Genomic DNA, 12,250 nt, shown 5'->3' with positions numbered 1-12,250 from the left:
CCAGCCAGGCTAGTATATTGTCTAGTAACGTTGTTATTAGTCCGCTCTACGGGAACTGCTGACAATGGGCCCACCCGGGGTGCTCGGCACATGGCCTGCGCCCAGGGCGCTGCACATGTCGATGCCAGCGGTCATCTTTCCCTTACAAACTCCATACTGCAGCTGCAGGGAAAGATGCAGCCATTTCACTGAACAGCCTGGTGCTAGGGAAAGCCAGCGGCTCGAGGGCTCCAGGGGAAGGGTGAGATCCCAGGACCACGTGGCAATGAGGGAGGCTAGCTGGCTTGGGTGACCTTGTGGTCACTGCTGTCAACTTGGGCAAGGATGGTAATGGCCAAAAACTGTTACCACCAGGGGGCTGTTCAGAGGCTGGGTGAACCGCGTTTGAGGGGGTCTCAGCCCAGTTTGAGGGGTCCCGACGAGCAGGAGTCCCCATCACTGGACTGTCAGCACGTCAGCAGACAGCGTAGGCCTGAATGGGCACCGGAGAATGAAATACCTCCCACAGCGCCTTCTGCTGCCTCAGCCAGCTCCAGCGCAGCACCCCAGGCTGTCACTGGGATTCCCTGACACCCAGCGGTGCCCAGGGAGCAAAGGCCTCACTCAGTCTCCAGTCTGGGCACCAGGCTGCTCTCTCTCTAGCTGACCCCGGCCACCCACCTGTCTCCTCCCTGACTTACTCCAGGGAGGGATTTTTAGAAGTGCTCAGCTCTGGCCTAACTCAGCTCCTGCTGACGTCAACAGTTAAACCCTCCACGGGTTCCAGCTGGGGCAGGCAGGCCAACTCCTCACCCCTCCTAAGGGGTCCCAGACCCACAGTGTGAGCCCCCAGAGCCCTCCGCAGGCTGTGGGCAGACGGGCCAGGGCCGGCTCCAGGCACCAGCTTAGCAAGTGCTTGGGGCGGCAACTCCGGAGCGGGTCAGCACGTCCAGGTATTCAGCCGCAATTTGGCGGAGGGTCCCTCACTCCCGCTCGGAGGGAAGGGCCTCCCACTGAATTGCCGCAGATCGCAATCGCAATCGTGCTTTTTTTTTTTCTTTGGCTGCTTGAGGCGGCAAAACCCCTGGAGCTGGCCCTGCGGTGAGGGCGGGGGGCTAGTTTTGATGCCCTCTTGCATCCCCGATTGATTTGTGAACACTCAGCCCAGCCCCAGGGTGTTATGCCAAGGGGGCGAGGTTACTCTCTCCACTTTACAGGGGAGCTGGGCCCAGCACAAACGTTGGTGCCACCTGCCAGGCACTCCCACTTTTCCTGCAGTGCATCACTCTGGGTGTGGAAGGGACATGGGGGATTCACTCGGGAGCAGCTCTCACATCTCCTGCTCCTTTAGCCCAGAGCACTGGCCACTGGGGACATGCTGCCACCCTCCATTTCTGAGCTTGCTCGAGGAAGCTGGAGATGTGGGCTAGAGTCCTGCACTTCAAAGCCCAATGAGGAGCAGAGGCCTGGCTGCTGGCAGGGGTAGGGCCCTAACACTGCCTGTGGGATCTCTCTTCCCTCCCTCTCCAGCTATTCACTCACGTCTCCAGCGCCGCATTCAGCTCCTCCTCAAACTTGCGGGCCAGCTTGCAGGTGGTCTGGTCTTTCCAGTGGGCCATGCTCCTCTGGATGGCCCGCAGCTCATGGTCCTTCTCCCGCAGCTGCTGGCGCAGCATCTGCTGCTCCCCGTCCCCGGCCTCCTTCAGCTGGCTGCGCTGCAGGCTGGCGATCTCCTGGAGGTGCTCCTGCAGGATGAGGCCAGTCAGCACAGCTGGTCCCAAGCCTCACGTGCCCATTGTCTTCCCCACCCGCCCTGGGCCAGAGGAACTGACAGGTGGGGGACTCATCATGTCTCTCACTCATGAAGGAAGCTAGACACAGGCTGCAGCAGTTAGGATGACCAGGTGTCCCTATTTTATAGGGACAGTCCTGATATTTGGGGCTTTTGTCTTATATAGGTGCCAATTAACCCCCACCTCCTGCCCTGATTTTTCACCCTTGCTATCTGGTCACCCTAGCTGCAGTGCTTGTACCCAGATCTGAAGGTCTGGGGAGGGCGGTTCAGACCCAGGCTCATCTCAGTCTTGTCGGAGAAGCCATCAATTCCAGGGGGACGCGTGGCCGGATGGATGGTGCATGGGCTGGAAGCTGAGATCCTGGCAGCCCATGACTAGGAAAGGTGACAGAGATCATTCCTCCACTGACCGAGCCTGAATGGCACGTCCCTGTACTCCAGCCTTTCCCTTCCCAGCCACACAAGGCCACCAGAATGAACATCCTTATGGGTGGGAGAGGCAACCGAGAGGGCTGCAGCAGAGATCCTGGGGGCGGGGTGGGGAGATGAAGGTGGCTGCCTGGGGGCAGAGGTGAGAGTCTGGAGGGGAGACCACTTAGTGTCCACACCCTTTCTCCCGCTCTGGAAACAGCAGGATAGGGTGACCAGACGTCCTGATAAAATCGAGACTGTCTCGATTTTGAGGAGTCTGTCCCGCGTCTTGACCAGAGTACGGTCGGGATGCCATTTGTCCTGATATTTTGTTTCTTGGTCTTTGACGGCAATTCGGCGGAGAGTCCTCAAGTTGCGGATGGTCTTCAGCGGTATTTCGGCAGCAGGTGCTTCTGTCTTTTGGTCGAAATACCACTGAAGACCATCCATGACTGAAGGGCTCTCTGCCAAATTGCCGCCGAACTCCCGGACAGGTGAGTGTAAAAAAAATGCCCCCGCACAGCGGTCCCGATATTTTCCCCTTAACATCTGGTCACCCTACAGCAGGATCTGGGAATCCAGCCCCAGGTCTCCAGCAGCGGAAGGCTGGGCTATGGCCAGCTTTGCTACCCAGCCCAGTCTCAGCTTTTCTCTTGGTGGTGTGAAGCATCAGGCACAATCCCTGCTGAGCTCTACTGGGAGCCCAGGCTGAAGAGTGCTGGGTGCAGCCCAGCCTCACAGGACAGGGTAGTGGAAGAAATGCCCCCCAGGGCAGATCCGTGCCAGGCTCCCAGAGGGACGTACTTGGATGAGCTGCTCCTTCAGGGCCTCCAGGGCTTCCTTGCTCTCCAAGTGAAGCTGCTCTCGCTGCTGCCTCAGCTCCCACTCCTGCAAGTAGAAGGGACTTGCTGCTGTCAGGGTGGGGTCATACACCCTTGATGGCCACCCGCTGCCCATACACTGGTGTAGCATAGGGGTAGTGCTATGGTTGGCCACAAAGGCAGCTTTAATGGCTTCTCTCCTCTGCCAGGCTGTGTCCACCCTCCTCTCCCTTTCCTGTGGGCAGCTGTCTGCTCAGCACTAGAAGCATCAGGGGGCCATTCAGCTCAAGGGCTGGTCTCTGCGGTGACACCAGATGCCAGATCTCATCTGTTTCACATTGAGCATTTAGGGAGGGGACAAATGGACCGTTGCAATCCATATGGCACAGGGATCTGTGCCAAGCGCATGGCATATTCAACTCCATGGAGCCCTCCATGTCTGGATTTCAGGGACGCTGCTGCCCCCACCACTGCACTCTGCCAAGGAGCTGGTCCTCCGCAGAACCTAGTCACAGCTTGCCAGAGAGGCAAGGCCCAGGGCACGAGGCCAGTAGCTGCTGGTGGCCCCAGGCTGGCAGTAACCCCAGGGGCATTGCTGGCTTTCTATTACTCCAGCAGCGCCCTCTCCAGCTGAGATCATAGCCCTGTTGTGTGGGCGCCGCATAGACACAGAGTACGACAAGTCCTGCCCTGAGGAGCTTACAGAATAAATAGACAAGAGAGACACAGGCTCTATCAGCCTTGAGTCAGGCCAGGGCGCCATCTAGATCCACATCCTGCTTCAGGCAGTGGCCACTTCGTGATGCATCAGCAAACAGAAAAGGAAAAGCCCACAATCCATCTGGCCAAATGTACTGCCCAGAGAGGGGAACACTGCTCCTGCCTCTATGGCTAGCAGCTTCTGCCCTGAAGCATGAGGCCCCTCGTCTTGGCCAGCATAACCACCAAGGTCAGCAAACTACCCGGCCCCTTTGAAAGCTCCATCACGGCTTTTGGCTTTGTGGGAAATGAAATGATTTCTCCCCCCCCACACACTTCTCTCGAATCACCTTCTCCTCCTGGAAGTGAAGCATGGTGCGATTCTGAGCTTCCAGCTCCTGCTGCAAGGCTCCGAGGTAGCGCTGGGTCTCCTCGGTCACTGCATGCAGGAGCTGGAGTGCGTGGCTGGCCGAGAGGGGAGCTGGGCTCCTGCAGGAAACAAGCAGCGGTTTGGGAGGGGAACACCCATGTAACCCATCTGAGCCTCCACAGATCAGCTGTGTGGAACTGACCCTGGCATCTCGGGATCTCACAGCATGCGCTTCTACTGCCTGAGCTAAAGGACTCGGCGTCTGCTGCAGCCTCGTAACTCTCTGTCCAGGGGAGCAGAGCCCAGCACTGTGCCAGTAGGGGCTATGCCGGCAGCACTCCCAGATGTGCTCACGCTGGGCACAGCCTGCTTGGGAATGGCGCTGTCAGATTAACGTTCCTAGGGGAGACCCAGATTGAAGACCCTGTGCTGCCACAGACCTCCTGAGTGACCCTGACCAGCGTCCCTGGCTCAGTTCCCTCTGTGCAATGAGAGCAGCCCTGCCTTAGCACACAGGAAGGTTGTGAGGATAAATACTGAGGATGGTGAAGTGCCCAGATACCACAGGGATGGACACCCTAGACAGACAGATTTTAGGTTGGATATTAAGAAAAACTGTTTCACTCAGAGAGTGGTGAAGCACTGGAATGGGTTACCTAGGGAGGTGGTGGAATCTCCATCCTTAGAGGTTTTTAAGGTCAGGCTTGACAAAGCCCTGGCTGGGATGATTTAGTTGGGGTTGGTCCTGCTTTGAGCAGGAGTTGGACTAGATACCTCCTGAGGTCCCTTCCAACCCTGATATTCTATGATTCTATGATTCTAAACAATGTCCTCCTCCCAGCTCTCAGGCTGGACGTAGGCGTCTACCATCTACTCATGGCTCAGCAGTTTATACGCAGCAGCCCCACTGGAAGATGTGGGCACGAGCCCTGGAATTTGTGGACCTACCGGAAGCCCCCCAGCAGCTCACGAGACCAGCGGCCTCGGCTGACTATCGTAGGCCAAGTAGTTGTAGCCGTGTCAGTCCCAGGATATTAGACGCAAGATGTGGGAGGTGAGATCTTTCACTGGACCAACTTCCCGATGCTCCAGCAAAAGGCAATGAATGTGTCTCACTCACCCAGAGAAGTTAGTCCAATAAAGGCTCCTACCTGTCCCTCCTTGTCTCTCTGGTGACTGTTACTGTCCTGTGGTCAAACCCAGGGTCCCCAGCCACAGCGCAGGGCCTCACTGTGCTAAGCACCCTACAAATCCCAGCACAAACTGATTGCAAGCTCTTTGGGGTGGGGACCACGGGAACCCCAGGAAACCATGAGGTTACAGTGTGATGGTGGTGATCCCGCTGTGGGGAGAGCTGGGGGCCCACAGGCAGCGGACACCAGCAGGGAAAGGGGCAGCCAGTGGGTGGGGTGCGAGTTGGTTCAGGGCATGCTCTCTACTGCAGCTTCAGGTGGGGATGCTCCTACAGAAGGCCTGGTGGCAACGAAAGCTTCCATCCCCCCCACCCTTGGGGGGCAGTGGAAACACCAGCTGTTCTCAGCAGGGGGCGTGGATCCAGCCCTAAGACAATGACCTTCAGGACACAGCGGGTGAAACTCCCCCGGGCAGAGGGCCAGCCTAAGGCCTAGGCACCACGGAAGCCTAGGCTGTCTTCTGCCCAAAGGTGAATTTCCCAGGAGGAGCAGAACAAATGCAGCCGAGCCTGCTTGCATTGCTCACTGGGCAAGGTGGCAGGGTTTGGGCCTCCAAAGGCATTAAAAACCATGCCGCATTCAAGAGGTTAAAGGGCCTCACCCATGAGCCATGAGCCCCCTGCCTCTCTCAGGAAGAAGGTCCTGTAGGCGTTGGCAGGCCAAGCCGATCTCCCTGGCCAGGGAGCGCTCGGCCTGCTCAGCTTGGGACTGCGCCTCCCGCTCCCGGGAGGACATTTCATTCTGCGCAGCCCGCAAGTGGCTCTGCTCCTTCTCCAGCTGCTGCAGCGTCACTCTCAGCCGATCACTCTCACGAGCCCTCTCCTAGGGTGAGGGACACAAAAACAGAGGATTTAGCAACAATGCACTGGGAAGGAAATTTCTGCTCTCCCACGACTGCCAGCTCCAAGCACTGCAGCACATCTGGATTGCTGCAATCGCAGGACTCCCAGCTCCGATCACAACAGAATATCTGGACTGCTACAGCCCCAAGGTTCCCAGCTGTGAATCACATGTAGACGCAGCGCAGGTAATGTGAGTTTGTTTCTACCTGCTGGGAGGACCCATCACAGCCAGTTGCTTAGTAGGCGATTGTGACGAAGTGGGAATGTTCTCAATGTTTTCTCTGAGTGCTGTGTGGGTGCCTCAGTTTCCCCTACGCATTTCGTAAGTATCTAAGGGGTGTGTGATTGTTGCAGAGCCCTAAGGGGCCAGTGTGATCCTGGCTGCACAGAGAATGGCTGCACCCTGTCTCCTGATGGCCTGGGCCCCTCCCCTGCAAGGTGCAACACTGAAGGTTGTTGGAGAACAAAGAGATCAGGTGACCTCCTGGCTCAGGAAAGAGACAAAGGCCAGAGGAGGGGCTGAAAGGAGGTTCAGTTTGGAGCTGGCTGGGGAAATGGAGGGAGGTCCAGAACCAGGGTCTGGGCTCCCTACCCCGCAAGATGGACCTGAGTGAAGGGTCCTGTTTTCTGAATCTACAAGCTCTGTTTTGGACTGTGTTCCTGTTGTCTAATAAACCTTCTGTGTTACTGACTGGCTGAGAGTCCCGGTGAATTGCAGGAAGTGGGGGGTGCAGGGCCCTGACTCCCCCACCCTCTGTGACAGGGATGAAGCTCCATTCACAACACTCAAGACACAGACTCCCTGGGATAGGACAGAACGATTCATGTTCAAGCAGGCTGGGTCAATCGGGGGATGGGGAGGGATGAGCCAGTGGCTTCCCTCCTGCAGGGGAGTCAGGTCTCATCCTCCTCCATGTCCATGAGCCCCTAAACTCCTCACTCCCTCACTCCCTGTAATCGGGGGCTGGCCTGGCAGCCATCCCCACCTGCTCCAGCTCCTCGCACAGTCTCCTTAGTGCCTCCATCTTCTCCTCCTGCAGCAACGTCCGCAGCTCGTCCAGTGCCTCCTGCTTCTCCTGCTGGAGCGAGCGGCCGTGGAGCTCCAGCTCCTGAATTCTCTGCAACACAAGCCGGGAGGAACCTGCTGTAACTCCAGACATCCCATTCTCTGCCTTTCCCCAGTGAGCCCTTTTCAGGCTGGCATACACTCTGTCCTGTGGGAAGCCCCATCACGACCAGGGCCGGCTCCAGGCACCAGCTTATCAAGCAGGTGCTTGAGGCGGCAACTTCGGAGAGGGGTGGCACTTTCACGTATTCGGCGGCAATTCAGCGGAGGGTCCCTCACTCCCGCTTGGAGCAAAGGACCTCCCACTGAATTGCCGCAGATTGCGATCGCGGCTTTTTTTTTTTTTTTTTGGCTGCTTGGGGTGGCCAAACCCCTGAAGCCGGCCCTGATCACGACATACTGGCTTTGCCACAAGCCAGTTGCCACTCATATCCTACTCCACGTACAGCGCAGGGGGGCCAGCTTAGCCTGAAACACAGCACAGTCCGTGGGAGATAAAGTGACGTCAAAGAATCAGCACAGATTCCTGAGGTGTGTGGTCTGGTAAGTTGGGTTCTGGGCCCCACTCTGCTCCCGACCACTGTCTGGTGCTGAGCAAACAACTTCCCTGCTCGGTCCTCAGCTTCTCATCTGTTAAATGGGAATGACAATACTTCCCTACTGACCTCCACAGCAGGGTCTGAGCAAGCGGTTCATTTATGTTTATAAACTGATTTACAAATATAAACCTAATTAGTAGCAGTAGTAATCCTGCATTGTGACAGAATATAACCCCATGTCCACACCTTAAACAGCTTTGTACAAAATATGCCTGGTGAGGTACCATCTGAAAACCCATAATCTGCTGATCAGTAATGTCATGGCAAAATGCATGTAGCAGTGTTATCTGTGAGTTATAAATATAATTTGATATCATGACTAAAAGTATGTTTTCCAGAGACGATTGAGGAGTGTCCAAACCAGTTCCTCAGAGACAAAGCCCAAGCTGTCGCCTCGCCAGATGTAAACAAGGCTTCTAATGGGCCATTCTTTGGCAGGCAAAAAAAATCTACATCTTAGCAAAGAAACAGCATGGAGTTCCCATCCACACAGCCTGCCTGTTGCCATGCTCCCAGCTGGAAATGCTTCTCAAAGGGGGAACAGGACTATAAAAAGAAGGGGCAGACACTCCCAGGCACCCCTCCTTCACCCTCTCTCTCTGTCCACCGATTCACTGCATGAGAAGGAACAAAGGAAGCAGCCATTAAACAGAAGAAGGGCTCCTGGCCTAAGAAGTTTGGTCAGTGAGACTCTTGAGAGCATGTGGTGAGAAAACTTCGCTTTGAATTTAACATAGTTAAATTAGGCACCAGTTGCATTTTATCTTTATTTTTCTTGTAACTATTTCTGACTTTTATGCCTCATGACTTGTACTCACTTAAAATCTCCCTCTTTGTAGTTAATAAAGTTGTGTTATTGTTTATCTAAACCAGTGAGTTTAAATTGAAGTGTCAGGGAAACTCCATTTGGGGCAACAAAGTGTGCATATTATTCCTATTAAAGAAATATGGTCTTTATGAATGTGTATTGTCCAGGAGAGGACTCGGCAGTACAGGACCTACGTTTCTGGGGGGAAATCTAGGACTGGGGGTGTGTTGAGGTCACCCTGCAGTATACCCAAGGCTGGTGAGAGCCAAGGTGTAGCTGGGAGTGACTTGCATGCTGGAGGCTGTTCGTGAGCAGGCCAGACTGGAGGCTACAGCAGCAAAGCAGTGCAAAGGGGACTCCAGGTTAGAGGGCAGGGGTGACACAGCTACTCACTAGTCTGGATTGTACCCTGGATACATCACACAATTAGTAGCAGTAGTAATCCTGAACCCATAAGCTCTGCCAGTACCTCCCCATCACTCTGGAGCCACTGGAAAATCGCAGAACATTTTGCCAGCCATTTTTTGATGCTACAGGCGCCTTCAAAAAGAATCATAACCATGGCACCTCTTTGCAGCTCCCTGGAAACAATGATTGTGTCAGATCAGCAGAGTCAGGGGAACATTTCATTTCCTAGCTCTGCGAAGTGTCTTAGAAGTCAGAGCCTCTGCCGCAAAGAAATGGGAAGAGAGGTTTGGACCCTCTGCTTTCAATGTGGCTCCGCACAGGTTTGCTAAAGCACAGCACACTGTGGGACTAGAAGCAAGCCAGACCATTGGCTCGCCATGTAAACATATGATAGCACTTCGCACTGACAGCACCATCCAGCAGAAGATCTCAACGCGCTTCCGAGAGGTGGGTGAAGTATTCTTATCCCTATTTTACTGCTGGGAAAACCGAGGCAAAGGCCCTGTCTAGACAAAGGTTTCTGGTTGTGTGGTAACACGTTGATTGCAAATTAACATGAGTTAACCCACATGACTGTAAATGCAACTAGCGACTCTTCACGAAGGTTTGGTGCTGGTGGTGGTTCACGCAATGCTGAGCCCTAGAGTGAACCACAACCAGGATCAAACAATTGTGTCCTGGAACAAACCTCCACAGCTGAGTTAGTTAACAATCAATTAACACATATTGGCACCCAAACACAGAGAAAGGATGGCCTGGGACCTGCCAGACATGGGTTTGAATCCCTGCTCTTCCACAGACTTCTTGGGTGACCTGGGAAAGTCCCTTCACCTCCCCGTGTAATGGAGAATATAGCCCTGCCCCATGGGAGTGTTTACACTAAAAATGGTGAGGTGCTGAGATGCTAGGAAAGTGGACATGCAAAAGAGCTCAGAAGGCAAGGCTGGTGTGGTGATGTGCCCAAGACTACACAGCAAGTCATTGACTTGAGCGGGAAGAGAACCTGGCAGCTCTGGGTTCACTTCTGTAGCCAGCCTGCCCCTGTGGGGGAGGATGAAGGTTTATGGAGACACCCACCTGCTGGTACTCCAGGGTTTTATTCTGCAAAACTGACACCGTCCTCCTCTCTTTGTCCAGGGCCTCCGCATGCGCTCTCTGGCTCTGCTCTTCCAGTGTCCTACACTGCACCTGGAGGGCTTCCCTCTTCTCAGCCTCCCACTTCCTTTGCTCCTGAAGCAGAGCACTCTGAACCTAGGGTCATGCACAGCAGGGACCTCGGTGAGCTCCCCACAAGGAAGCAGAACAGAGCTCGCTGCTCAGGGGGGTCCCCATCGTGTTCGGAGCATCTGGTCAGAGAAGCACTGTTCCCAGGAGGAGGCACAAGGAAATACCGGTGAGCCATGGAGACACGGGAAATGCCAGCGCAGGGACAGCAAAGGGACAGCTAGAGCATGGGCAGCAGAGCAGGTTTCCCTCCCCAGCACCTTGAAAGTGAATTCAGATTGAGGGAGGGTGTGAATTTAAAGCCTGACTAACTCCATGTGTGGAGGTGCTTATGCCAGTGGATTAAACTCCATGTGCTCCTCTTGACCTGCCGCTTACAAACAGGGGAAAATTGGTAGGGGAAGTAGAAGTGGGCAGCAACCTAGGCAGCAGTGACCATGAGATGACAAAGTCCTGGCTAGGATGATTTAATTGGTGATTGGTCCTGCTTTGAGCAGGGGGTTGGACTAGATACCTCCTGAGGTCTCTTCCAACCCTGATATTCTATGATTTTAACTCAACCGAAACAAGGCACTCTGATTTTGGAATAAGAGCATCCACACATGGCTATTCAGGGAGCTATTCTGGAATAACTCCATATATAGTCAAGCCCTGAGGCTGGGGCTGAACCCTGATCTGGAGAGACCGCCTCTAGGGCAGAGAAGGGGATTCCAGCCATTTGCATGCCCTAGCCAACCCACAACTTTCCCGGTGAGACTGCTGGATGGCCCGGTGCCAGCCAGCACCAGCAGTGAGGTGGAGGTTTTTAATCAGCTGCCTACCCACGATGGCAGTTTCTGAAGCATGGACACCCAACCTCAGCTCACTTCAGACAGTCCCCGAACTACAGCTGCACGCTAACAACTTTTGGGGGCTGGACAGATGTCAGTGCCCCTAGAGGAAATAGGCTCCGCACTGCCTCCCTGGCCCCCTAAGCCAGTCAGTCGCCTTTGCAAGACTCCCTCATGGACCATACCATCTCCTTGGCTTCCTGCTTCAGCTCTCTGACCAGCTGCTGTGTAGACTCCGTCTGTTGCTGCATGGTCTCCCGCTGCCTCCGAACCTCTTCATCTCGGGCCTGGGCAGAATTGTAAAGAGAAGCCCATTGAATTCACTGCCCGCTGGATCCTCTGCTCCAGGTCCAGCTCTCCGTGTCTCTACCCCCAGGTCTCTAACCCCATGTGCCCCCCACACCCAGGGATTCTGGTCACTTCTGCAGGGTTTAGTACTTGGGGCCAGTACTAAAGGGAGGGGTCCGGAGGAGACAGGACCATTGTCCCAGCTCACACCATGGTGCTCAGCAGTGACTTCAGGGAGGGAAGAGTGTGTTGCGGACTCTCCCAGGGCTGTGCCCCATGGGAACTGTGTCACAGCACCCCCTGGAGCAGCTCCTCACTGCTCAGGGCTGTGCCAATGACTCAGCCAGACCCCCTGACTCTCCAAAGCCTTGACTGCGGCCACGCCCAGGGGGCTTCCTGGCAACATCCAGGTGCAGCATTGCCCAGGCCTGTAAAAGACAGCAACAGAGCAGCAGTCTCCACAGCCCCTGGACACCCCACCTGGACTGTAAGGAGCTGGGGGGCTGGAATTCAGAGTGGCAGAGTCTTGGGCGACCGACACTTTCTTGCTGCCACTGGGAGTCATGTGAAGCAGCACCTAACAATTACTGGAGAGTTAGACACCGCAGGGCGTCCTGCCCGACAAGGCCAGAGCAATGGAACCCTGTGGTCACCTGACTGGTCCACACCAACTATTTAAACCAGAAAGCTGGCCCAGGGAGCTGGGCGACAGTGAAGACTCTGGCTTGCTGCAGCTGCAGACTTGCCTTTCGTCCCAACTTGCTCCTGCCTTCAGCCCCAGTCCGGCTTGAGCTCGGTACCTGTCTCCTGACTCAGCTTGGTAACTAGCCTCGATTCCTGCCTCAGCCCAGTGGACACTACTGTGTCCAGCCACGTGCACCCTGCCATTACACAGACCTAGTGGGGGACTTGAAAAG

General features: G+C 55.2%; 1 protein-coding gene across 1 annotated transcript in view; it reads right to left on the bottom strand.

Annotated features, from left to right (window-relative positions):
- LOC127034640 (trichohyalin-like) overlaps nucleotides 1-12,250 on the bottom strand; it is a 58,071-nt gene that overhangs the window by 3,356 nt on the left and 42,465 nt on the right. The window contains exons 17-23 of the mRNA XM_050923676.1: nucleotides 11,231-11,332; nucleotides 10,069-10,242; nucleotides 7,097-7,228; nucleotides 5,870-6,090; nucleotides 4,056-4,194; nucleotides 2,990-3,073; nucleotides 1,522-1,724 (exon numbers count right to left, since the gene is read on the bottom strand). Of these exons, the coding sequence (XP_050779633.1) occupies nucleotides 1,522-1,724; nucleotides 2,990-3,073; nucleotides 4,056-4,194; nucleotides 5,870-6,090; nucleotides 7,097-7,228; nucleotides 10,069-10,242; nucleotides 11,231-11,332 (1,055 nt within the window). The remainder of the gene's footprint in view (nucleotides 1-1,521; nucleotides 1,725-2,989; nucleotides 3,074-4,055; nucleotides 4,195-5,869; nucleotides 6,091-7,096; nucleotides 7,229-10,068; nucleotides 10,243-11,230; nucleotides 11,333-12,250) is intronic.

This window comes from Gopherus flavomarginatus, chromosome 15, assembly GCF_025201925.1.
Source record: "Gopherus flavomarginatus isolate rGopFla2 chromosome 15, rGopFla2.mat.asm, whole genome shotgun sequence".
NCBI lineage: Eukaryota > Metazoa > Chordata > Testudines > Testudinidae > Gopherus > Gopherus flavomarginatus.
The sequence above is the reverse complement of the archived record's forward strand: the minus strand, read 5'-3'. Positions and strand labels throughout refer to the sequence as shown.